We start from the raw sequence: 26,863 nt of genomic DNA on the forward strand, positions 1-26,863 counted from the left end.
CATTTACTTCTTTAAATTAAGATGGAGGTATTTGGGGGAAGTTCATGCAAACTGTTTCATCACATGACAAATTCTAAATACACTGTGAGTGCCATCAATTTGAGACAACACAGCATATTGTATATTGTATATAATGCTAATACAACTAGGCTATGTGCAAAATTGGTTTGGTTTTCACCCCCTTCACACATAAACAAGCCTGTAATGGGTTCACGGCTGGTTGTCATGGTGATAAAGTAATCATGAAAATATATGTCAGTATGACATCTGAGCAAAAGGGATAAATATTGGGGGAAATAGCTATAAAATAAAAAGACGTGCGCAAATATAATCTACTTTTCAATAGACTTAAACCAGCAACGAGTTTTATTGGTTCGCAGCAACAGACGCTTTGATGTTAGCTTAGCGAGTTAGCACCAGTTGAAATCGCAACTTCGCGTTATTTTGTTCCAGCGGGCTTCCGTACCGAGCTGGACAGTCGCTGATATAGCTGCTGTCTACAGTTCTTCGCGAACAGGTGAAAGTATTTTCTTTTTCTCTTCTTTACGAACTTCTCTTTTTACTAGCGCTTCTTCAACACATACCAGCCGGTGAAACAAAAACAAAAAGATAACCACGAGTCCGTGAAGGTTTTGTCGACTGGCAAGGATAAGAACTTTAGTACTTGTTAGCTAACAAAAGCTGCTAGCTCGGTAATGTCGCTGCTATAAACGCTAATCTGTCTCCAGCAGTGGACTGATAACAAAGGCAGAGTGCAAAATTTCATGACAGTGATTTGCACGAAAGGCCTACCAGAACCACTGGTTTCTTTCGGCTGTTTAAAAAGGTGGCGAGCATTAACTAAATAAAGTTCAGCTAATAAAAACTGTCTGCAATTTGTGTTGCTCAGTTCTCCGTCACGCCATGGCATCGTCCGCAATGATCACCGTCCCTACCACCGCCTCCCGGTTCGCCCTGCTCCAGATTGACTCGGATTCGGACACGGACACCTCTGAGCCGGGGAAGCCTAACACCAAAGCCGGTAAGGAGTCCTCCGGGAAGCCCCGGCAGGGAAAAGCCGGATCAGCAGCAGCAGCTGGAGGGAAGGCTGCTCCCAGCAACGACAAGAAGAAAGACAAGAAGAAGAAGAAGAAGAAGGAGCAGCAGCAAAGCGAGGCAAGTGAGGTGAGTACAGGAGGACCTTTGGCTCTAGTTTTCATATTTGTTGATAAAAACAAAGCCTTTACATGTTGCTTCTAAGGAGACAGATTGTCTTTTGGTCTCAAGCGCAAGTTCTTCATCCATCCTGCTGCTATTTCATACATTTCTTGTCTTTGCCTTTCTTATGTATCTTCTGTCCAGACATTTTCAGTCCTTGATCACTTCCAGGGCAATGCTTATATGTTAAACTGCTTAATTCTGTTTAATTAATCATTCAGGCATAGAAAAACTCCTAAACTCAAGGGATGAGCTGGTGGTCTGTCGACGTAAAACAAACAACTTGGCACAAAGACAAAGTTTAAGTTTCTTTAGTTCCATCTATGAAAAATATTAATTATATCACAGTTTGGCTGGTGTAAAATAGTACGTTAACACCAGCAAGGTGGTTCTCAAAGAGCTATCAGCTGAAAACCACTGGAGTAGATGATCAAATTTTATGTGGTTCTGATTAGGATGCCCCCTGGACGCCTTTCTTTGGAGGTTTTTTGAGCATGTCCCTGCTGGGCGGAGACCTCGGGGCAGACCCAGAACTCACTAGATTGGTTAAGTATCCTCTCTGGTCTGGGAACGCCTTGGGATCCCCCAGGAGGAGCTGGAGAGGGAGGTCTAGGTTTCCCTCCTGGACCTGTTGCCTCCGCGACCCGACCACATGTAGGCGTTAGAAGATAGATGGATGATCAAATGAAGGATGATTAATCTCTTAGGGTCTCTGTCAGGTCTTTGCTCTATTTCTCTTTCTATCTCCCATTTTCCCTTTTCCTATATAACCAAATCCATTCAACTTATATTCATCCATAACATCTTCCCAGAGCTCTCTACCCAAACAAACAAAAACGTACAAGAGCGAAGAGTTTGTCCTAATTTCAAACACTTAAGAAATAATTGAAGGCCAACAAAAGCCCTGAAAACAAGACCGCATGAACTAACAGCACCGAAACGTTCAAAACAAAACAGAACAAGTAATCAGAGTATTTCACTTCCATGTACGGTATATTTGTGTAGCCTGTCCTGCGGCCTAAATGACATCCTTTCATCGCCAGTTTACCTCGGGGTGTCCTCCAGTTCATCAGAGTCGTAATCTCAGTCACGGACCAAAGTCTCAGTGGTTGTGGAAAAGCGTCCCCTGGCACACAAAGCATGGGGCAGAATTAAAATAGCATTTTTTTGTGTGGTATTAACAAAATAACTATGAAGCTTCCTACAGCATATTGAATTTAAAATCAATCTGAAAATGAGGGGGGAAAAAAACAACCAAAGTCCAAAGAAAACCTTGAAACGTTGTCAGGAAATCAGAAAAAAAATATTGATCGAGACCCCTTCGAAAGATTACCAGGAAGTGTGGCTCCTCGGGAGCAAAGCGTAAAGAATTGAAGAGTGAAGGGCGGTTTAAAACTTTTGCACAGTCCTGTATCTTTATTTAGCTGCCGTTTTGTGTCGCATCGAGACTCGACGCTCTCCTGTGATTTCATTTTGTCGCCACTGAACCTGCAGAGGGAGCGGTCAGGTGGACTCAGAAAGTCTTAGCTTTGCTTAAAGCTGTGACGACAATAAAAACAATCCTGGTTAAACAATTATTATCTTTTATAAATAAAACAATGTAAAGATTTAAGAGTTTTTCCATCTCTAATTTAAAGTAGGTTTGCTTTAGGTCTTCTCCAGGTTTATTCTTTAATGAAACCGAGCTTAGAAAAGGCCTTCTGTCACATTTATTTTACCTCTGAACCCCACAGAAAGTAAATATCTGAAGCTTAGTGAGCTCTTATAGATGAAGACATGAGGTCTGCTAACCCCAAACCTCACAGCGATAACCAATGAATCAAATGAAAGATAAAAACATTATTCAGTGGTTGAAGGACGGTGTCAGCAACAGGATAAAAGATAAATCTACGATTCAGTTCTGACATTGTCTTAGATTTATAAAATATGAGAAGGGACTTCTCCTTATTTTCACCGTAATGACAAAGAAAAATACAAGTGAGCATGTCATCCAGAAGGTTTCTCCCTCTTTCTTTAAAGGACTTCTATAATATTAAGCTGTTCTGACATAAATCTGTTTTAAAACAAACTTATTGCTCCGCAGTATTCTTAAAAAGCTGAAAGTTGACCAGTCCTGACAGACTGTCACCCATCGGCCCAGCCCATCTTAAAGCAGACAGCTAGTTCTGTCACCGTAGACCGAGACGACGTGGTGTTCCACCTGGATCAGGTTTTTGCCTCTCTCTGTCCATCAGTTACGTAACCTGGCCTTCAAGAAGATCCCCCAGAAGTCCAGCGCCGCGCAGTCCTGCATGACGCTGTCGGGAATTGCCAGCGAGCTCCTCCACCCGGCGTCCGGAGACCACAGCGTCCCTTCAGAGGGGTGGCAGCAGTGGAAGCAGAGAGATGAACAGGTCAGGAAGAATAAACGCTCACGTGATAAATACGTTGGACAAAGATGGACCCGTTGCTGACCTGAGAACAGCATGACTCAGCGGGAAACTCTTACACACGATATGTTTGATATTCCCGCACAAACAACAATAGAAGGCTTGATAGTCACACCACAAACCTGTCCTACTGTCCTAACTGTGTTTATGGGATTGTTTTTATTTGTTCTCTGCAGATGACCACAGAACTGTATGAAGCAGATTTGGAAAAGGCCTTGATTCTTAGTAAACTGGAGTATGAACAACAGAAACAGGTGCACTGTTCACACACACAATCCATTTGTTTCATAAACTGATGAATAAATTTGTAATCTTTATCCTGAATTATTCTGAATGCTGTGGAAATAGTATTATTTTAAATAACAGAAGTCCCCGACTTTAGTATTTTAACCTAATGAGCTGAAGTGATGCGCTCTCCTCCAACAGAGCAACACAAACGCAACTTCACCGAAATTACGAGGCACGAAAGAGGGGGCTGGGAAAAAGGACAAGAAGAAGAATCAGCAGGCAAAAGACAAAAAGACTGTTTCTCTGCAGGACTTTCAAGCTGAAGGTTGTACTGCTAAAATAAAAAAAAACAATCAGCTCCTCACCTACAAAATATTTTCATTTAAACTTCATTTGTCTTCAGGTTACAGGTTAACAAATGCAATGTTATGTCTCAAAATTGAGTGTAAATAAATGTATTTGTGTTTATTTGTTCTTCCTTTGCAGAACATTTGAATAGAAAACAAGAAAAGGAGGTGAGTCGGAGGTTTAAAGTGTGGTTTTGGTGCACATAAGAAGCATAAAAGTGTCGTCATAAAAAGTTAAAGCAGTGAATACTGAGTTTTTGCAATAATAACAATAATTAGGGTTGGTTGTAACAACTCAGAGGTACAACAAGTCAAGAATGTATGAACAAATAACACGCAGAGTGACAGCATGATCGATGTCTTCATTGTGATATTTGTCTACAAACCGCCCCGCTCTTCTTGCAGCAGCAGAACATTCACAGTGAGACGCGCCCTTTGACTGTAAGTTTGACCGATTTCTCTTCCAGGACTCCAGAGTGTCAAACCCGGCGTTAAGAACCGGGCAGGAGGAGCGCTTTTTTAACAAACTGGAAGACGACGTGAGCCGGATCATCCAAAGGGAGAAACGACGCGAGCAGTATGCCAACAGCCAGGGACAGGAAGTCAACACGTCCACGGAACACGAGCCGGTGAGTCGAGACAAAAACGTTCATCCAGGATTCCCTTTGACTAAACTGAGTACAAGCTGAGAAAAAGGGGTTTGTCTAACTCGCCTACTGATAAACTGTTGCTGTCAGGACCCCCGAACAGAACAGCTGAAGTACGAGCTGGAGAAGAAGGACCGGGAGATCGATCAGCTGAAGAAGACCATCTCACAGTGGGAGGTCAGGAGCGCCCGCAGCTTTTTGTACTCTTCCCGTCAAACAGGATTTCACAACACAAACGATTGCTCTCGTCCACTCTGCAGGTGAAATACAAGGAGGTGAAAGCAAGAAACGCCCAGCTTCTGAAGATGCTCCAGCAGGGAGAGAGTGAGTTCGGCATCGCGTGAAAAGTGCCCGAAAGAAGCTTTTCAGGGGTTTTCCTGATGTTTTCTGTGCCTCTTTTCAGTGAAAGACAAAGCAGAAATTCTCCTACAGGTAGAAGAGCTGCTGCATATTAAAGAAGAACTGTCGTCACAGGTGCGTTGAGTCGAGGAACAGGACGCGGCTTTGCTGCTCAGGAGTACGTTCATTAACGACTGCTTTCGTTCAGGTCACGTTATTACACGCCGCTCTCGAACAAGAACGATCTAAAGTTAAAGGGCTGCAGTCCGAACAGCCGAAACATCAGGTAAGAGTCCAAATAATCCCTCCTTAAGGAGTTTCTCTGTGACGGACCCAGGTAAATGAAATAGAATGAAGTGTTTTTATCTATTTGTCTACACCTGCATCTGAGCTGAGATGAAGTAAAGTGAAGCTTTCTGTGTGTGTTATCTGATATCAGTGTGTTTTTTTGCATACATGTTCCTTTTTTGTTGTGTATCTTGAGCATAAATTGGCTAAAAATCAGCCAGAAGTGAGGAACAGTTGCAAATGGACTGAAAGACAAAAGTAGAATAAAAAGAAAAACATCATTTAGTTGTTTTTTGCAGCTCTGTTTGGGTCAGTTCAGTGTTTTTTAATCAGTAACAGCAATTAAAAAAATATTTATTTTCCCTCGTTCAGCCAAATTCTGTCTTGAGTTTTATAGTTTCTTTAGATTTTTGTCTGTAATCCTTTTATGTTGCTGTTTTTCTTTGAGTAGAATTAGTTGGTATAAAACGGCCTGTTTCATCAAAACGTACAGTTCATTTCAGATGGAGGTAATTGTATTTTCCTGTTTTGTTTTGTTCTTTTCTGGTCGGCAGGGAAACAAGAAGGGGAAGAAAGGCTCCGAGTCGGATCTATGAAGGAGGCGGGGAGAGGGAGACTGCCTGGAGGATAAAAAAAAAGAACAAAACAAAAGCACTGCTGCTCAAAACTGAAATTCTCTTTTCTTGTTCTGTTTTCTAAGTTGGACTTCCAATCAGACTGCATGTCCCTCTAAACACACATAAACACACACACACGTACAACACACACACACTCCTGACATGGCATGCTGTATAACAACTGAGCAAGACTTACAGAAGCTCTTAAAAGTTCTGACTGGTTTGATATTTGTGTTGAAATGCGTGCCGAGTGCTCTGTGGGGCCGTCAGAGGCTCTGTTCCTGCCTTTTCGGGGGGGTGGGGGTTCGAGGCCCCTCACTGTTAAGAAAATAAAATATCTTTTCAGCCAAGAGAACTTTGTGTCTATTTATTCAGTGTTCATTTTAGAAAAATGTGTGTTTCTGGAAGGCAAACCAGCCTACCTTTTTGTTGAAATCTACAAAAAGCTGAATCAAATTTCATGATGAAGCTGATAACAGAAAAATAATTTATTAACTCCTGTGAAATCTTCACAAAATGTATGTTTGTTGGTTCAAATGTTCCTCCCTCTGTGTGATGCTGGTTTCAAGCATTTCAAAGATTAACATAAATTTGGATTTCATGTGTTTAAAGAATTATTAAGTTTCTGACACAGAGGGCAAATTTAAGGTGAAACTCCTTTAAAAAAAACTGCTATTTAATGGCTGATAATGTGATACTTTGCAAATAGTTCTAATTGTATTTCCTGCGTTGTAACAGAAATCATCTCTGCAGACGAGTTACAGCTTTCTGCCGAGTCACTGGGACACACACACACACACACAGATACACACACACACTCCTCCGGTGCAGGACTGATTGCTCCAGATCCGCTCATCTTCATCTGAAGGATAAAGCTGAGATGTCAGGCTCGGTGGAGGATGATCCGGGGAAAGCTGGGGATTACTGCAGCTCTGGAAGGGTCCGAGTTGTCATCAGGAGCGTCGCGGAGAGCAGAGACTTCAGCGTCAGGGGAGACTGCACCGTCAGACAGGTCAGCAGAGACTGGACCCGGCCCGCTGGGTCAGAACCAACATCAGTGCCAGCACTGCTGCTGATGTGTTTGTGTTTGTCTGTGTGCAGCTGAGATGGGCTCTGTCCGAGCGCCTGGGAGCTGCAGCGGAGCAGCTGGTGCTGATCCACTCAGGCCGGGCTCTCTCAGACTCAGAACCCGTGAGTCACCTTAAAGGACCGACTGAGTCAGAGTCAGTCAGCCTCTGCATGATCCAAAGGTACACACCCATCAGACGGAGCAAATACTGCAGCAGCTGGGGAGAAAAACATTTCACAGGCTGTGTTTATGGGCCCACTTTACAAGTAGGGTGCCTTTATTAATGCACTTATTATTCAAGCTGTAAACACTTACTAAATCGTTAATAAGCCCTTATAGCACATTGGATACAAAGGACAGCATATCTCTTGTCAAATAGTGAACCTGCTCTATTTTGAGTGTTTTAAAACTGATTTATAAATGCCTATTAATGCTTTATGAGCTGTTAACAGACTGTTCATAAAGCATTAACAAACCTTTTATAAAGGTACTCTGATTGTAAACCTCTGGTACCACTTTACAATAAGGGTACCCTTATAAATGGCTAATAATTAAAGTTAATAATTCAGCTGTAAACTCTTAATAAGCAGTTATAGTGCCTTAGACAAAAAGGACTACACTGACTCACTTCTTGCCAAAACGTGATCCTTATTTTAATGTATAAACTGTGTTATAACTGATGTTAATGTTTTATAAAGTGTTTACAAATTCATGATTAGCCTATTTTTAATGTACCGCTTGTTTCAGGGTCGGGTCACAGGGAATCTGGTGCCATGTTGAACAGCACAGGTTCCCTGAACATCAGTCTGCTCTAAACCAGTGACTCATGTGTAAAATCTTTTTTTTTTTTTTTTTTTTTTGAATGTTAAAAGTCAGCTATCCCCCAAAAAAACTTCATACGCCAGCACAGAAAGAGATCTGTGATCTGGTTTTAAGTTCAGGCGTCTTTCTCAGACCTCAGCCTCCATCTGTCCGGGCCCTGGGTGATCCGCCTTCAGAAATGGGCAAACCTGAGCTCGCCGCCGTTCCCGACGCCGACGAGAACCCGACGCCGACTCCCAGCTCTCCACTCTGCCTGGGTAAGAAGAGCAGAGATGACGCTTCTATTCTCTGCTCTTCCTCTCCCCGTTCATTTGGAGACCGTCTCATTTCAGTGGAGGGTTTAGGAAGCCTCGACTTGGAAAAGAGCAGCCCAGGCTTCCTCCCGGCTCTCCAGGGTGAGATGGAGAGGCAACTTCTGGGCGACCCGGCGATGATGCGCTGCGTCCTGCGCAGCTCCTTGGTGCGGGACGTCCTCTCCACCTCGAGTCCTCGGCTGACGAGGCAGCTCATTCTGTCGAATCCCCAAATTCAGCAGCTCCTGCAAACGAACCCTGAGGTGGAAGACCTGCTGAACAACGCAGACATCATAAACCAGGTGTGTGTGTGTGTGCTTGAACTGTGTGAGTGGCACATCTAGTGAGCAAACAATAGTTCTCACACACAGGCAAAAATGTGCTGTGTCATTTTGTTCCATTAAATATGATTAAACGTGGGTGCAATAAAAGGAATTTTCCATTTTGTTGTGCCTAAAACAGTGCTGCCATCTCTCTGTCCTCTCCAGGTGCTGGAGCTCATCAAGAAACCCGAGATGATAGATGAAATGATGCGAAATCAAGACGGAGATTCCGACAGTTTGTTTCAAGAGGAGGACAACTGTGAGAACACCACAGCTGCTACTGATGTACCTCAGAAGGCAGACACAAAAATACAACAACAGGTGAAGCCTTGAAATGAATCATTTGAAGCTGATCTTGTGTTTCTAACTTCTTATTTGAGCTGTCCGTTTCTGCCGAGGCTTTTGGACATTTGTGACAACCTGATCTGTAAATCACCAGACTCCAGAGGCCGCAGATCCCCTCCGAGGACTGATGGCCACTCCCAGAGCCGGTTCAAGCTCTCAGAGAAGTACTGCAGGCAAAAGATTCAAACCCACACAGTAGACACGACACAAAGCAGAACTGCAACACAAACAAGTGCAGCTCATTTATGAGAAAAACAAATATGTTCCTAAACCATCAGTGGTGCAAATGAGTTATTCTAATAATAATAATATGATGCAGCATTTCTATTCTGTTTCCTTCAGACATGCAGTCTCTCCTGGAGGAGATCACAGCGTGTCCAGGTCTGTTGGAGGGTCTGCTGTCCGGTCCATGTGTCAGCAGTCTTCTGAACTGCCTCCGCCAGAACCCTGACCTTGCTGCTCAGGTGACACACACACACACACACACACAGACACACACAGGAACAGCGTGAAGGAGATGTACATGAACCTATTAGCAGAAATGACATACAGTCTTTATAATTGGTTTATTGCTTTATCGTCCCTTGGAGCTATGAAATGTTGTGCTTTAGTTACAGCAAAAGGACCTCACTACAGTGGAGTCTTTTTTTTTGGCAGAGGGAGAGAAATTATATAGTCATATTTGTAGACAATCAAAAACTGAAAGTAGATAAATCCTTTTGCAGTTTTATTTTTAATTCAAGTTCACCTCCAGGTGTTTCCATTGCTGCCAATTGCAGCCTCACCACTAGATGTCACCAAATCCCCACAAGTTACTCTTATCAAGCTCAGCAAAGAAGCAGACAGAGTTGAAATCTGCTGACTTTATTTCCTTTTTTTGCCTTCTTTCAGATGTTGCTGAGCCACCCCTTGTTCTCAGGAAACACTCAGCTGCAGCAGCAAATAAAACTACAACTCCCTCTCTTCCTGCAACAGGTCTGTGTATTCGCTCAAATGGTTTTCTGTTTTAGAACAATATTCCTATGTTTGTTTGTTTTTTCCTCAACAGATGCCAGCCTTTACCTTTAAAGTAAAATGTATGCATTGAAAGTTGTGGGACTTCTCTGACAGGAGCAGTTTGCATCCACACGATGCAGCTGCTGCAGATGTGATTTGCTGCAGTGACCCTGCTGCATTTTCACAATTTACCCGTAACACACAGATGCAGAGTCCAGAGCTTATGTCGGCCATGTTGAACCCCAGAGCCATGGAGGCTCTGCTCCAGATCCAGCAGGGCCTGCAGACTCTGGCTGCGGAGGCTCCCTCCCTCTTCCCCGTGTGAGCACAGGCTGTAAACGTTAACTCCAGTCGGTTCTGGTTAGGGAGACTTACTGACACCTGTCTGTCGTGCAGCGCTGGGCTCAGAACCAGCGGGGCCAGCCTTAACGCTGCTCCCGAGCATGACGCCGACGCCGCCCCGAACGGCCAGTCAGGATGCAGTCCGGTTGCCACGGCAACAGAGCAGCAGCAGCAGCAGTTTGTACATCAGATGCTGCAGGCGCTGGCTGACACCGACAATCAGGTATCTCCATGTTCCCTTTTTAAACCTGCTATCTTAATAGAAAGAGCCGCTCTGGAGCTTAATTTCTTTTACAAAGCTGTATTATCACTCCTGCTTCTGTGATTGTCTCTAAACGTAGATCAGTTGTCCACGCTCTTACTCTGACAGTCCTGCTTGCACTGACTGCAGGAAATTGCTATATTTATTTGTTTTTACATTTTACGTGGCATTAGCACACCTCACTGGGACTGTTCTGTCCACGCTGAGTTGATGCGTGGTGCCATCTTTTGGTCCACAGAAACCTTTATGTTCCAGTTTTGTTGCTCCATGTATCCCCCAGTGCTTAATACACGTCTTAATATTCAGCCTAATTGAACAGGTTGCACAGAAGGTCTTTCACAGACGGTCTGTGAAAATGTGTCCATCTGGTTGATCATCTGTTTTAAGAGAACTAATGAATGATGCATCTGATGTAGAAATGATGTTTTCACCCCTGAAAGCACGACATGTCTACACTAATTAGTTGCCATGTTATTCCGTTAAGCTGGACTTTAAAAACTTTCGCTTCAGCTTCGTCACGAGGAGGAGGAGGAGGAGGAGGAGGTGAACTCAGTGGGCCTCAGGGGCAGGCGAGCGGACCTTTAAGAAGTCGTCGGGACACGAGGAGGCCTCTACACTGCTGCGCACTGTCTGCTCAGGCTCTCACACACACTCACACGCGCTGAGCTTCCTGTGACGTGGTACGAGTTCACACACTCACACACAACTGTGAGAAATGACTTCGAATCAGCGATTAAAAAGAACTTTGGTGACCTGTCAGCGATATTTCATAAAATCATCTCATTTTCTGGCCCTACTTTGGATTTCTGTTCAATTCTGCTGAGTCATAAATCCAGCCTTTCACAGTTCGTCTTATTTTAGTGGTATTAGTGGCAAAACTACAGCAATCCACCAAATATATAGACATTATAAATTTTAAAGGACATTAATAGTTCAGCAATAAACATTAAACTGACAAAAGTCATAAAGAACCTGCTCAAACATATTAGTGCTCTATGTCTTGTTTAAAATAAATAAATAAATAAATAAGTTATTTCTGCTAAGACTAAGAACATTTTGAGTCACTTTGTTCTCAAAGTTTGGGTCAGGACCCCACCACACACACACACACAAGAGAAAACGTGCTATAAGATAAGATAAACTCATATGTCACGATGTTTTTGTGCTGTAAGAGTTTTTGCAAATGTCCCACAGACTGTGTCAAGCTGACTTGTGGCTGTAAATAAAAACATATAAGAGCTGTTCTGCTGTTGCTTCTGCTTTTGTTAAACATTTTTCAGGGTTTGTTGTATTGTTTGCAAACAGGGCTGACAGTAGTTAACAGACCAGGACATTTTGGGATGCTTTAAATGTTTATTTTCAATGTTTTTCTGTATTTGTTTCATTTTAGGACGCATACATCAAGCAGCCAACAAAATAACAAAGAAGGGAAATTATTTTAGTTCAAATATCAATAAGTATGTTGTTTTTAAAAATGTGTTTTTTTTTAAGAAGCAGCTTTCTAAATCAAGCTTTTTTCCCCTCCCATACTGATATTTAGTTGCATACTAGTCTATCATAAACATTAAAGAGCAGTAGAGGTTTAAACAAACAATAAACTTCATCCTAATTCTTGTCATCTGCATTTATTACGAGTCATAAATCTGCACCTTCAAGCTCATCTGTGACCATTAAGCTGCAAACCAAAGACGGTGACGCAGAAAGTCCAAGCAAGGATCGCTCTGTTCTGACCACCGAACAACACACACACACACACACACACACACACACACACACCATCTCCTACATTCCACTTGACAACTTGGCTGTGTGTGTTTGTTGCTGCCAGACTGAGGGGCTTTAATCTGTCTGCGAGTGTGACTGAGTGTGTGAGATATGGGAGTAGCTGAGGGGGTAGGGGGGATTCTGGATTAGAAGCTACAAAAATATTCTGGTTGAGGCTTGGAGATGAGTCACGGCGTAAAAACAGCTTTCAGCGTGAGGCATAGATGTGAGGGGAGCCTTTAATCGGAGGGAGTCGACCCGGTGTGACTCGCCTGGCGGTGCCGAACTTTAATCTTCCTTCGTTTCGCTTTATTCAGCGTGTAGCTCGCTCAGTTGATGCCAGTGCAGAAAACGGGTCCACACATCGAATAAACACATCATCTGCAGCTTCTTGCTATTCATTTCAAACATTTTAATACTCATTTAAAAAAAAAAACTATTTAAAGGTTATTAAGGAGCGTTTTGAGAAACAATGTTAAAAACAACTGAGAGGAAATACAGTTAATTATATAAAAAACATCTTTGATTCAAGGCTTCATTTCAGTAAAACAACATTTGTTTGTTTTGTTGATTGTAAAGATTCATGACTTGTCTTTGCTCATCATGTCTGAAGAGGGCGCTGCAACACATTTATATAAACTATTTAAGATCAGTCTTCAAACAACCCCCCACCCCCCCAACAAAGATGCAGAATAACCACTGCAAACCTGAGTATAACACCTCGAACAGGACCAAACTTCGGCCTCTAAAAGGACAACTGGACCCAACAAGGTTAGTGAAGATATACAAACACACACACCTTCTCACATCCCAATTAAAACTTGTTGCAACTTCAGATATTCTAACTTTGCTGGAATGACCTGAATCAGTGTTTCTTGATGTTTTTTTTTTCTTTTTTTCTAAATCATAAATGCACCAAAGGATCACACAGTTTCTGTTTTTCCCTGACGAAATAATGAGGAAATGAAAGAAAAATTCCCGACTGCGTCAGCTTCTCTCTGGCTGTCCAGCACTAAAATGATTTTCCTTTTTTTTAATCTTCATCCAGATTTAAACTAAATACAGAGCAGGTGTTTATTTTACTATTTCTGAACAGTCACAATGATAAGATGGTGAAAATGTCCTTATTGTGCAGGTATTTGATCACATATTTTAGATTGTCATAATATTTTTAAAGTGGTCTTCAGCAACAGTTCTTCAGGCTTTCTGAGTCTTTTTTCTTTGGGTTTTTGCTGCTTTTCCCCTCATTTTCTTTTGAGTACTTGACCAATTTCAGTGAGTTTTTTTTTTTTTTTTTTTTGCTTGCTAAGCCACTTAACTCTGACCTATAAATCATTCAGGCACCAAAAAGGCTCCTAATTCCAACCAATCAACTGGCGTTAACAAAATTAGATTTTTAGGTTATTTGACAAAGACACATTTTGTTCCCATTTCTTTAGTTGAATCTGTGACAAATATCAAGTGTAACGTGTTTAAAATCCAGGTAAAGTACAGTCAATCTGGAAAAACAAAAACACTGGGAGGAAAGCTGTGTCGATGGGAGTTAAATGTCTGAAACTCAAACACACTTCAAGCAGCGGGCTTCTCATCCCTGCTTCACTTCAGGCTGAGAGCGTGCTGCTCGACCTCCGACGCCATGTCAGCGACGCTCCTTCTGATGTCCAGCGACAGCGCGTTCTCCTCGCCGGACGGAGGCTCCAGGGCGTCGAACTGAGAGCGCAGCAGCTCTGCTTTCATGTAATGTCCCTTCCTGGCCACCATCCTCTGGTAAATGAAATCGTAGTCGCCGTGCAGGTAGAGGAAAAATACGTCGACGGAAGCGGGTGGTGGGGGGTTTCGGCGCGGACAGGAAGGAGCAGCGAGGGCCGAGGAGCCGTGGAGGAGGATCTGCCTGTAGAGACGCTTCAGAGCCGAACACGCCACGAGGGCGTCAGAGCCCGAGCGGCGTTCTCTGCGGCGGGCGGACATCCGGACGCACACAGACACATAAAGAACGAGGAGAAAGAACCTAAGAACTGTCCTCTGACAGGCTTGGAGATTATTTAAAGTTCACTTTTGTCACAAGAAGCCAAAGAGATGAAATAAAATCAGTGAATCTGAATGTGGAGGAAATGCACTCTTTGATGTTTCTTTAAAAAAAATTAAAAAATAAAGAGATCGCACACTTTCCAACATCCTTCTGACTTATTCTCCACCTTCTCTCGCACTAAATCTGTCTTTCCTCCCCCTAAACTCCTTTCCCTCCCGTTACGGTTTTCATCTCCATTTTCAAAACCTTTTCTGATGCTTTTCTTTTTTTGTTTGATCTTCTTGAACAATTTCACACTTGCATATTTTTTTTTACCTTTCTCCTCTACTTTTAGAGCTCTGTCTGGCTCTGAACTTATCTCTGTTTTATCAGTATAAATCCGCTGCTCTTGCTACTACACTTGTGTAACGGGGACAAAAAAAAACAAAAAAAACTGGGGCACGAATTGATATGGAGACTCAGTTTAAGATAACGTTTGGTGCTTGGTTAAATCCTCAGAAAACTAATGTTCAGTCAGTGTTTTAGCCTCAGAAGAATGTGGAAGTTTGGTTCCTTCTCACCTCTCAATGATTTCATGTAGTTTCAGAAGCCAAGGGAATCTGTCCTGAAAAGACAAACCACAGGAATGGGTTTTTCTTGCATTTCTGAGTGTTTATTTGATAAAGAAGAAAGGTATCCTCCAACAGAGGGCACATCCTGAAGATTGTGTTTTAAAGAAATCAACTTAGATTAAAGATATGAGCTGGGATTTTCAGAGGTGTTCAAGTAGATCCTTTGAAAAGAAACTATGTTCCATTGGTTTGGGACTTTTCAAGTTTATTACATGTCAAAAATCTCCTTTTGTGACCTTATAAAGAAAAGTTCAGTGTGCACCCTGGTGGCTTTAGAGCTGAAGAGCTGACTGAACCTCATGAATCTCTGGACTCAATCACCCACTGACCTTCACAATTCATATCTTTATATATTATATATTTACACACACACATTTTTTATTATTTCTCACGTTTTTTGTATCGCCTACTCCCCAACAAAGGCTTCAAGTATGAGACAAATATTTAAAGAGCCATTTTTTTAGTCTGAACTCTAAGGGTTTAAAAACAAAGCTAAAAACACGGTTTTCTGTTTGACGAGAAGTATCAAACAATAAGATCTGGGAGTTTTAAAATGATCCGTTTTATTTTTTACCTTTTCTGTTTCAAGATTCCGGGTTTTTCAGAAAACAAAGATCTGCAGCTCTGGTTGTTGCAGGATTAATGACGCCTGTGTAATAGACGGTAATCTTTGGATTACAGGAGGAGAGTGGAGCGAGAAGGCCTGCTGGATGTTAGCGGACATGTTGCTCGCTGAAGTGCGTCCTGCAAGTTTTCAATGAAGATCTTGGATGATCGGTTAGAGCTCAGATTATGAGAAGTCGATGACTGTCAGCTGCTACCACACCAAGTTTTAGCTCAGCATCTTATAACCATGTTTGTGTTCGCTAAGGCTGATTAGCTGTGGTGGCCATCTTGAATTTGGTTGACGCTAAAAGTTAATCCGCGGCAGATGTTCATCCAGTGGTTACTTCCTGAGGAATTAGTTTAAATCTGTCCGCGTGTTCATGAGGTTAGAGGGGCAAATGGAGATCAGGTCGACACATGTGGAAAGCGAATCCCAGCCCTGATTACTGATCTAAAAAACAGAAGTTGTTTTAGTTTACACATTTCTGAATCACACTCCTCCATCAGGGATTGCGAGCACTCATCTCCTCTTTGTTTACGCCAGACTCCCTCCTGCCAACCGGTATGACAGGCATGTTGTTTTTCTAAAGTCTGACAGTAAGCTTTTATTTACATTTCTGCTGTGTGCCGTCGTTTAATCTCAACGTGCCAACTGCTGACTGTCTTTGAAAGCCGCCAGCGTGTTGGACAGAGTCGTGTTATTTCTCCTCGCCGCTCAGAGTGAACCTCTGAGTGGGAGGTTATCATCTGCTACCAAACTCGGCTTCCAGCGACCCGCTGCCAAATGTTGGCGGGCCTTCTCCGCCTGTAGGCCTCGACGCTCAACCCTGGCAGGCGGCCCAGTCAGCTGTTTGAAGGGCTCCCTTTATATTAAAGAGCCGGCAACGAGAGAGAAAAGATAAACAGTGAACAAAGAAATGATGAACCGTTTGTAGAGCTGTGGTCTGGCGCGAGTATCAAACAGTCTGCTCGAGAGAAGCCTCCTCCGACTGCCTGTGGAGTTTGTTTTTTGTTTTTTTTTCCTCATCATGGAGGAGAAACGACGAGCTCTACGACTTGAGTGACGTGCAGCCAGAGCTGCCACGCCAGCGGCACAGAAACATCTCTGACCCTGAAACCAGGCCTCAAAACATCAGTTTTACAAGTCGGATCCTCACAGAGCTTTCAGGCCTCAAACGAATGACAGATCAGAGTTTGTGGAGTCAACACAAAGTAATATAAAAACACACCAATAAATGCAGAAAGACTCGTGTGCTGACCTGGTCTGTGAGCGGTTCGCCACGAGTCATTTTCTCAATGTTCTCCTGAGGGTGGAAGTTATCGCCCTCGAAGAAAGGCCATCCCAGCTGGGGAGCAACACGCCGACGGGTCAGTTTACACCAGAATGCAGAGCAGACAGTATGCAGGTGTGTGTGTGTGTGTGTGTGTGGGTGGAAGGACTATACCTTTTCAGAGAGAAACGTTCCTAAACTTGTTCTGTATTTAAAAAAAAAACAAACAAACAGGAAAGACAGAGTAAAATCATAAAAACTCAACATGTTGTACCCAAAGAGACACTCTTAAGATTAGATTTAATTTACCAATTGCTATAAATTCAGTAAGAAAACTAAACTTCAGTGAGAAGTTGATCTGTGACCAGTTTTGACCCCCTGCCACAGTTTATATCAGACCTCTACCAGATTTTATCTTTCAGTGTGTTCAGTCGGTCACATTAATTATTAAACCACCACAGACTAAGTTACTAAATAAACCTTAACTTAACAACATGACCGGTTTTATATTTTACACCTTGTGCAACACTTGTGTCAACTAATGTCCTTCAGAAACTCAGCAGAAATAAACTTTTTGACTTGTAACCAAACAATGAACTCGTCTATTTAAAGTCTTTTGGTAATTCTTTATAAAAGTTATGACTCGCTCTAACTTAAATCAACCTAATTTAGCTCATTTTAACTTACATCTGCTTATAAACTTGAGTTTTCCTGTATTTGTAACAATGATAAGACTATAAAGCTGTTCAGGAGCAACAGTTAATGAAGCCAACATAAAGAGATTAAATATTTTTCAGTTCAAATTGCCCATTAGTGGCAAACTTCAGAGTGCTTTGTAGAATATTTCATGTTTACGTCCAAAAACAGCTAAAACCTCAACATAACTGGATGTATTTTAGCAGATCAGACAGTGAACGTACTTCCCAGTGCCTGAGACGCCCATTATGATGTAGATCATCTCGTCCGTTCTGACACCTCAGCGCAGGTCCTGAAAGAAATTAGTGGGGAAATAATGAAATAGTGAGCTTCAAAGGCTGGGGGAGAGCCTAAATATTACCTAAATAAATGCATACTGTCATAAAAACATAATTACAAAAAGAAATGGTTTAATACTACTACAGTAATGAAATAAATTTCCATCTTAGTATGCTAAAACATTTAGATAAATCAATAACTAACCAAGCCTGTCAAGTAAGCACCTTGGTTTGAACATGTTAGGTATGAATTAACATGTTTTATGTGAAAGTAGAAGTCATTTTATGACTTTTTTTTTAAAAATATGCACATTTTCAAAACAAACATAAGCGAGCCACCACAGTATAAGAAGACATAATGACAGCTATTTCATTTTAAAAGAAATTATTGAGCTAAAAACACATTTAAACTCAAAGTTATTACTCAAAGGGATGCTTGCTTTCCTGCATCATTCCGGCTTTTATTGGTCGCCTGATTAATTGTTGTTAGAAAATATATTTTAAAAAAGTTTTTCTTTATTTCTTCGTAAGAGCCATTCTCAGTTTAAAAGCAGAAACCCTAACATGGCACCGGTGACGCTGAAATAATCACCTTAAGTAAAATCACCTGCTGGGTATTTACCTGCCAATCAACAGTTGAGTCCTGTGTGTAATTTTGAAAAACTTTATTGACAACATTAAAACAACTGAACGTCCCTACCGTTTACAGCCGTTAGCTTCCGTCTCGCTCTACCAGCAGGGCTATAAAGGGAAATGTTTGCTGTCAGCCAGCGTAATTTATTAAATAAAACACGTAAAGCTTTCACAAAACAAATAGAGTCTGTTTGACCTGCCAGGAGTGTTCAACAGAAGCGATAAATTGCCATGAATGCTTCAACCTGTACATCCATGTCAAACCATGGCGGCGGGTTGTTTTGCGACGTGATGACGCACGTTGTTTACGTAAGTATTTGAAGGGACCACTGAATATGGCAAGCCGATTTATCATTTAGTAGTTACATAGGCTCTTTGAATAAGATATTCGTGTTTTCTATAATATTTTTTGAAGTACATTTCAGCAATCTACAATACCATTAATCATATCCTAATTTAAATTTTCAAATATTTCAAACACCATTTTTCCTTGGAGAAATGATGTCATCCTGATATTTGATTTTTATTTTTACCAAACAATTGAATCTTCTTCTACTTGTGCTCTATCGCACCAATGGACTTTAAAATATATTAATTGTCCATTGCCTTCTCACAAATGGAAAAAGTTAAACCTTAAATATGAAAAACCACATTCTGCCCATTTTATTTTCCACTTCTTTTCTAACGCTTGAAAGAAGAGATTTAAAAGTTATTTAAGGAGGGTTGAAATAAATTTTTAGCAACCACTGTCTAGAAAAATGAAGCAGAAGGGCTTTTCTGCTTTTAATACAATGGACAATTGAATATTGGAAATCTCACTTGAGTTTGTTTTAAGGACTTTTAAGCTTCCTGAAATTGGTGTTCGAAACTGTGAACACCTTGAAATAAACTTTTTACTTGTAGGATTGTATTTTACATCTCTTCACTTTCAGTTCTGACAAGTAAGAAAATCATTTTGACAAGAGGAAATGTTATAGTTAGCTTAAACAAGAAAAAAAGAAAGAAGAAAAGTAGAATTACTGTTTGATTATATGTCACACCGGCCTGCCCTTAAGGTTGTGTTACATCAGAGCGGTCTGGTTACATCCAAACTGCCTCTGACGTCATTATTGATGACAAATAACCTCATTTTAAACGAGTTTTGACCAGAATGGGCTTTTTAAAAAACACTTTATGAAAATTAATTCAGTTTGACAAATTTATCTGACTCAAAATGTCTAAAAAACACAGTTTCAACTTCATGTTTGCCAGTATTTAATGTTTCATCAATAGGAGGAAATAAAGCGTAATATGGAAAAACATTCAAGCTGAGGGAGTTTATGTGGTTTGGTTTGATTTTTTATAACAGATGCGTTCCTCCAATGATGTCTTTCCTCAAACCCGTCACTGGAGGGGGGTGGGTGTGATCCATCAGTGAACCACAACCAGCAGCAGACGGGTTCAAGCCCTCCTCCCTGCTGCTCTGCCGCATCCATCCGCTCTCTTAGCCATCCATCCTCATCACCCTCATTCATCCATTCATTTTCAAGGGCGTCTCAAGGGGTGACAGGGACCACCACCACCCCTCCTCCGACGGGCACGTGTGATGCGGTGCGGATGCGCGAGTTTTCGCGGTGCGTTTCGCGTTCGGAGCCGCTGACGCGCCGAGGAGCTGAAACGGAACCGACACAAGGATGAAAATGCTCCGGTTCCGCAGCCCCAGCATCCGCTCCTTGGACCAGGAGGTCCTCTGCACGATCCGGTTACTGGACGACTCCGAGATCTCCTGCAGCATCCAGGTAGAATATTAATATTAATATTAATATTAATAAGAATAAAATCTCGTGAATTGGGAGCTCATCACGTGGGTGCAGAAGATGGATTTTCTTTATTTGCCACGAACTGGGCACTGGTGGGGAATAAAATGCCTTATTGCTCAAAGCATATCCAGATGCCTCAAACAAAGACCATCTGAACGTGGTGCTCCTCATGTTTATTGTTATTCACTCCAGATGTCTGCTCTGCTGCATGCAGCCTGTGGTCCAGCCTGTAGTTCAGCCTGTAGTTCAGCCTGTAGTTTAGACTATAGTTCAGCCTGTAGTTCATATAGAAAAGCATCTGGCTGATCTAGGTGTGACTCACATGGGGAGAAGTTGGGCTGAACTTTGACTCACCGTGACCGAGGGGATGACGGGGGCTCCATGGGTGTGGTGGTGATGGTTGTGGAGGTTGGCAGGAAGCGAAGAGCTGCTGGCTCATTTAGTTGTTACAGTCGCTCAAATGAAGTTAGATATGTGAGGCTGTGACAGGTTGTCCCTGTGCTCCTGTGATTTCACTGCAGTGTTCTCTCAGACGAAAGCAGATCTCGCTGTCGAAGTAAAATACTAGACGTAGGATGTTGAAAATGGCAACTGGAAGGCAGCTGCTTTGTGTCAACTTGCCCCATTGTGCAATAAAAGAGAAAATATCCATCTCAGAAATAGTTAAAGTGGAATTATCAGGTTTAAACCTAAGAGCTTGTGGAGTCTTAAAACTCTAAATGAGGAGCAACAGATCCTAATTTATAATATAGACTATTTTCTGTATGTCTGCTGATAGATAGACAGTAGAAGTAGGAGGTATTTACTGTATAGAATCAGGGAAATAATTGTTTAGTCAATATAAACGATACAAATTGATTAGGTTGAGCTGAAAAGAAATGTGTGTGTCACGTTTTCCCAGCTTCAACCCACAACCTACGGTTTTAAGACCGTTTACCTGCAGTGAACCCCCAACATTTTGGGGATGAGATGAATGAATTAGTCACTCCTGAAGATCCAACCTTCAAATTTCCTCTTTGGTTTTGCTTCAGCTGATCCAAAGCAGCAGCAGCTTGTCGACAAACGAGTGAGTTCTGAACCCAGCTGTGAGTGAATTCACCCCGAGCTGGCTCCAGAGGACCTTAGCTGTTGTTTCGTTCACGAAAGAAACAACATCTGTGCTCCGAGTCAAACTATCTGTCTGTCTGGTTTTTGTTTATGTGGCCTTTTATCGATTTTACATGACATGCACACACGGGATAGAGCTGAGAGAGAGCAACACGAAGGGGTCTGTGTGTTGTGTCGATGAACAGGACACATTGAAGTGTGGATTCCTACCAGCAGACGCTCACATGCTGGAGTCCATAACTGTGGCTGAACTGAGTGTTGCTGCTTTTAACCGAGCGCCTGTATTCCCCTGAATAACAAGGAAATGGACGTTTATGTTTCTATCTGACTGCGTTCACCCGATCTTTCTTTAATGGCTTTGTGTTCCGGTGCTAAGCTGCTCCTTCGTACATATTTCATGACATCCTGCACTCCTCTTACCGCTGCTGCTCAACAACTGCACCTCTCCTCCTCCCGCTGTACGTATACAGATTTACAGCTCTCACTTTATGTGTTTTGGAATCTCAGAGTCTATCTTATGGTGTCTGCTCTGCTGGAAAATTCAGGTCGGGATAAAATATAGAAAAACACTTCATTAGACACACAAACCCATTAGAAGTGCATGCCTAACTTTGTCTAAACTTTTTTTTTCTGTTTTAACTTTTAATTTTGAATAACGTGCAGGCGCTTTTAATAAAATCGTCACAGGGTGAAATGTTTGGCACTGCATGAATAATCCAAATGGCTTCAAAAATCTCTAAAATCTATTATAAGTGAATATTTGTAATGTAGCACTGTTCAATAATAGAGCCTGATATACTGCATGTGACTGGAACAGTCTCAGCAAATTCAGAAAGAAGGAAAAAGGTTTTTTGCTTTCATGACTTTCATGGCGTTATTTGCAGAAAATGAAACATGCGTTAAACTCTAACATCCAAAAATACTGAACAAGAGTTTGATATTTCTTTTAAAATGGCCTCTAACAGGATTTGAAGTAATCTAAAGAAAACAAAAGCCAAATAAGAACAAATGAAGCCTGAAAAGCCGACATTTGTCAGGGATGTTGTAGGGGAAAGTAGTTTCACATTGAAAACACACACAAAGGGGAAACAAAGTACCAAAATAAGTAAACTTCAGCACAAGTCCAACATTAAGACATGCAACAAAACTACAATCCAGTCGGTTTCAGAAACGCTTCTCTGCAGTTATCCAAACTGTACGTATGTAATGTAGAGATCTGTTTTTTTACGTTTTCTCCTTTTTTTTTTGTAAAATGTTCTAGAAATTGGGTTTTTACTGAGAATATCATCGAAGAAAGATGGCAAAACAGAGAAGAATATCACACCAGCTGTGAAGCACGGCGATGGAAATGTCATGGTATTGGCTTGTTTTGCCCCCTTTAAAGAAACACTGGCGAATCTGCAGTTATTTATTTACCCGTGAAGTCAGCATCACATCAAAATTAGTCCCAGACAACGCGATGGGTAAGCCTGAAAGTTTCAATTTAATGCTAAAATCCAGCACAGAATGGGTTAAAAAAGAAGAAAAGACAGACTTTTAAGAATCAAATCAAAGTTTGGATCAGCGAGGTGAAAGAAACCCTTTAAACTTTTTGCAACTGAACACATTTTATATGAAAAAATGATGAGAAAGTCCAAAGAAACTGATGCAAAATGACCACAAGGAGGCAATATGATCTACTTCTGCCAAAGATGTACTTTTTTCATGACAAATCATTTATTTTTTGAAGTAAGTGGTCAAAATGGGTTCTTGTTACGCAGCCATCACCTTTAGAGGCAGCAGCATTATCAGCTGGAGAAAACAAATATCGGCTTTAGAAGCAAAATCAACATGATTATGTCCTTTTGTTGGTAAACTTTATTTAAAAAGTCATTTTTTAACAGTTTAAATGAACCTGTTCTTTCTCTTTAATACAATAATAAACAAATAGCAGGAAAAAAGGAGGAAGGTTTGCTTTTATTACAAAATATGTTAGAAAGAAATGAGTTTGACTTATGAATCATGAAGCTTGATGGCAGCCTTCAGCAGGGCGTGGCTATTTTTAGTCTGTTTTTCCATTTTAGTTTCAATTTGTATGTTTTTGAAACACTAAAAATAGCTCAGTGGCAGGTAGAAGAAGCTGTGTGTGCGCAGTATGTGTGTGTTTCGTGTTTGTGTGCCACCCTGCAGGGCCGATCATGTCCTGCCAGCTGCTCTCATGTTCAGTGGTGACGATGAGTCCGACCCGCTGCAGGAGAGACACGTCAGGATCGATACGCTCTGACCTCCTCTGCTCTCGGCTCATCTTCCTCTATCCGTCCTCCTCCTCCTCCTCCTCGTCTCTCTGTCGTCTCCTGCTCTGCTTCTTGTTTTCATTCCCCTCATACTCTGCTCCACTTTCAGTTTACTCCTCTGACCACACTTTTTTTTTTTTTTTTTTTTTTACCTCACTTATCTGCATCGTCACTCCTCCCCTCTTCTCTGTGATGCATCATTTATTATTGAGGGAGATCAGTGTTCTTCATGAGGCCAACATCAGTCAGCTGTCAGCGATGCACACAGCCACAAGTGTGTGTGTCTGACTTCATGTTTATGTGTGTGTGGTGCATGCATGAAAGATTTAAAAGCAGCCTAAGATCTCCAATTACAGACATCAACTCATCATAGTGTGCAAGAAAAACTATTGCTTTTCTCTGCAATAACTGCAACCCTAATTCTGCAAACATATATAATACATATATATAATTGTATAAAATGTAAACAAAACTCAATTTTTAGAAAAAAATAAGGTCATTTTGAATTTTATGGCAGCAACAAATTTAAAGAAAAGTTGAGACAGGACCATGTTTCCCCCTCTGAACCATCCCCTCTTCTTCTAACAACAGCCTGTAAACATAGGAGCTGAGGAGGGCAGTGATGGAGGTTTTGGAGGGAATGTTGTCCCATTCCTGTCTGATGTTGGACTCTAGCTGTTCAGCAGTCCTGGGCCTTTGATGGATTTTTGTTTCATGATGCATCACATGTTTTTAATTAGCGAGATGTCTGGACCGCAGGCAGGTCAGTTCAGCTCCTGGAGCGCCTGAGGTTTAGCATCGTCTTGCTGAAAGATGCAAGGCTTTCCCTGACAAAGATGTCTTCTGTTATTCTATAGCCTGTACATACTTTTCTGCATTGATGTGTAAGCTGCTCATACCAGAGGCACTAATGCACCTCCATACCATCAGAGAGGCAGGCTTTTGAACCGTGTGCTGATAACAGGCTGGATGATTCCTCTCCTCTTTAGTACAGAGGACTTGGAGTCTGTGGTTTCCAAAAAGAATTTCAAATTTTTGACCACAGAACAGTGAGTTTCGGGTCAGAGAGGACCTCAGTGTTTCTGGATAGTGTTTACATTTAGCTCCTTCTTTACATGACAGAGCTTTAACCTGCATTAGTGGAACTGTGTTTACAGACAGGGATTTCTGGAAGACTTCCTGAGTCCATGCAGTGAAGTTCAGAACAGAATCAGACCTGTTTTTAATGCAGTGGCCCCTGAGGGCCCCGAAGACCACGAGCCTCCAATACTGACTCTCAGCCTTTAGTCCTTGGAGCTCAGAGATTTCTCCAGATTCTTGAAATCTTTTGGTTTTATGAACTGTGGATGATGGGAGATCCAAAGTCTTCCCAATCTTCTTTTGAGGAACATTATTTTGAAAATCCTTTCACTATTTTTAGACACAGTTTTTGGCAGACAGGTGAACTTCTTCCCATCTTTACTTCTGAGAGATTCAGCCTCTCTAAAAGGCTCTTTTTATCTCCAGTCCATGAGGATTTTACTGACCTGCTGTCAATTAACCTGATTAGTTGCAAAATGCTCCTTCAGCTGTTTGTTCTTCATATGACTTATTATGTCCTCTTATTACCCCATCTTATCTATTTGGGCATGCATTCCTGGCATCAAATTAAAAACAATATTGTTTTTTCCTAAAAATGGTTAGTTACTGTGTTCCATCATGAGTAAAATGTGGAGCTGCAAATCATTGCAATTTGTTTTTATTTAAATAATGACCCAACTTATTCAGAATTGGAGTTGTAATCATAAACTGAGCATTTGGAAGATTATATTCTGGGGTGAATCAGCTTTTCACCACATCACAGTTTCAGTCTATTCAAAGAAGCTTAATTTATGGTGATGCTGGTTTTCTTTGTCTTTGCCTTTCATTTGGTCAGCTAAAGGCGTGTGTGTTTGAGAAAAGCTGAAAATGACTTCTTATTATAGCTAATAGGCATTCTATAAAGCCTGAGTTATAAATAGCGTCAGTTTTCTATTCTTATCCTGCTTTCCGGCGTCGCTTTGATGCTCTGCCGAAGATGACTAAAGAAAAAATCCTTTTTCTGATTTGTGCTCACCGCCAAAAGGAAACTGAGAGATTGGATGGCAGGAAAATACTGCAGCAGAGACGTGTTGACAGAAAGGCAAGTGGCGGAGCAGGAAAATAAGATAGTCGATAAAACAAAATAACGATGGTTGGTCGGAGTACACGAGCAGTGAGGATGGCGACAAAGCTCAACACCACGCAGGAAGGAGTGGGGGAGCAAATTAGATGGCGAGGAAAACAAGAAAAAAAAGATTAAGGAGATTAAAACATCAAACAGATTTGAAATGAGATGCCGAAGCAAGCAGGTTCTGTAGATGAAGCCTATTTCTGCTAAAAGAAGAAGAATCAAGGAAAAGAAAATGATTAAAAAATAAACAAACCATCATTTTAGAGTGAAAGATTAAGAAGAAAATGAACAAAATGAGGTGGACATCGAAGGTTAGAGCTAAGGAAATACTGAGGCAGCTCAGAGGTCGTCCACACAGATGATATCCACAGTTTTACTTAAGAAAACACGGGGAAAGTAGATTATTCTATTTAATATAAGTGCTGATTAAATAAAAGTCCCATTTTTTGTTGCGTTTTTGTGATTGAAAGCAAATTCTGCTCATTTATAAGCAGTTAGTCTCACAGAATTCAACTTTCTATTGGCTCATTTATTACACAAAAAGGCTAAAACATCTATAAACAGTCTGTTGGTTTTATCAGTCATATTACTGAAAATGACAATTTCCTGTAATTTAGTATACTTTTTAAAAAATTTATTTATTTATTTGAAGTTAAAAGATTTAATTAGCTTTTAATTGTATCTGTAGAAATGGACAGACATAGAAATGTTCAATGCTAGCCCTACAGTGTGGACACGTCGGTGTAAACCTATTATTCTCTGTTATGGCTACATTAATAGTTTATGTGCAGTCTGGTCTCAAACAGCCAAGCAAGCTTTATGCAGAATTACATTTGATTTTATTTCATTCAGTTTATGTTGACTGATTTGATTCAGTTCATCTTTAACACTTCTGATCATGTAGCGGTGGTGCACTTCTACACTGCTCATGAAAAACAAACAAAACCTTCCAGAAGCCAGCAAACCACACAGTGAATGAGCCAAAATGAGCCCAGATGTATTACCTTTTTCCTAAATTTGCTAAAGCTGCTTGACACAAACAGCACCTACATCTTCACAAC

General features: G+C 41.4%; 4 protein-coding genes across 8 annotated transcripts in view; 3 read left to right on the forward strand and 1 right to left on the reverse strand.

Moving 5' to 3' along the window:
• Positions 1-381: 381 nt before the first annotated feature.
• gkap1 (G kinase anchoring protein 1) lies at positions 382-6,447 on the forward strand. The gene is made up of 12 exons (XM_017413658.3): positions 382-517; positions 890-1,164; positions 3,432-3,590; positions 3,803-3,880; positions 4,053-4,179; positions 4,341-4,369; positions 4,669-4,830; positions 4,939-5,025; positions 5,109-5,172; positions 5,252-5,322; positions 5,396-5,473; positions 6,030-6,447. Exons 2-12 carry the CDS (start codon positions 904-906, stop codon positions 6,069-6,071), a joined length of 1,158 nt encoding a protein of 385 aa, XP_017269147.1. The 5' UTR covers positions 382-517; positions 890-903; the 3' UTR covers positions 6,072-6,447.
• A 525-nt stretch (positions 6,448-6,972) lies between these two features.
• LOC108234502 (ubiquilin-1) lies at positions 6,973-11,790 on the forward strand. The gene is made up of 11 exons (XM_037977775.1): positions 6,973-7,104; positions 7,194-7,342; positions 8,116-8,240; positions 8,316-8,578; positions 8,765-8,929; positions 9,039-9,108; positions 9,287-9,408; positions 9,836-9,919; positions 10,146-10,261; positions 10,337-10,505; positions 11,055-11,790. Exons 1-11 carry the CDS (start codon positions 6,973-6,975, stop codon positions 11,127-11,129), a joined length of 1,470 nt encoding a protein of 489 aa, XP_037833703.1. The 3' UTR covers positions 11,130-11,790.
• A 1,369-nt stretch (positions 11,791-13,159) lies between these two features.
• On the reverse strand, positions 13,160-18,718 carry LOC108234453 (IDNK gluconokinase). 3 transcript variants are annotated; one of them, XM_017413660.3, is made up of 7 exons: positions 18,629-18,718; positions 18,500-18,540; positions 17,746-17,813; positions 17,000-17,030; positions 16,814-16,900; positions 14,898-14,941; positions 13,160-14,259 (listed from the first exon to the last, which is right to left on the reverse strand). In XM_017413660.3, the coding sequence occupies exons 3-7, from the start codon at positions 17,781-17,783 to the stop codon at positions 13,905-13,907; spliced, it is 555 nt and encodes a 184-aa protein (XP_017269149.1). In that variant the 5' UTR covers positions 17,784-17,813; positions 18,500-18,540; positions 18,629-18,718; the 3' UTR covers positions 13,160-13,904. The 3 variants fall into 3 exon arrangements, with proteins under 3 accessions (XP_017269149.1, XP_024861161.1, XP_037831491.1); XM_025005393.2 differs by lacking the exons at positions 18,500-18,540; positions 18,629-18,718 and adding an exon at positions 18,224-18,368; XM_037975563.1 differs by lacking the exon at positions 18,629-18,718 and having other exon boundaries at positions 13,172-14,259; positions 18,422-18,537.
• Positions 18,633-26,863, forward strand: part of frmd3 (FERM domain containing 3) — a 47,937-nt gene continuing 39,706 nt past the window's right edge. For all 3 annotated transcript variants that reach the window (XM_017413847.3, XM_017413853.3, XM_017413854.3), the window contains exons 1-2: positions 18,633-18,741; positions 19,781-20,210. In XM_017413847.3, coding sequence (XP_017269336.1) covers positions 20,106-20,210 — 105 coding nt within the window. In that variant the 5' untranslated portion in view covers positions 18,633-18,741; positions 19,781-20,105. The remainder of the gene's footprint in view (positions 18,742-19,780; positions 20,211-26,863) is intronic.

Source organism: Kryptolebias marmoratus, linkage group LG1, assembly GCF_001649575.2.
Source record: "Kryptolebias marmoratus isolate JLee-2015 linkage group LG1, ASM164957v2, whole genome shotgun sequence".
Lineage (NCBI taxonomy): Eukaryota > Metazoa > Chordata > Actinopteri > Cyprinodontiformes > Rivulidae > Kryptolebias > Kryptolebias marmoratus.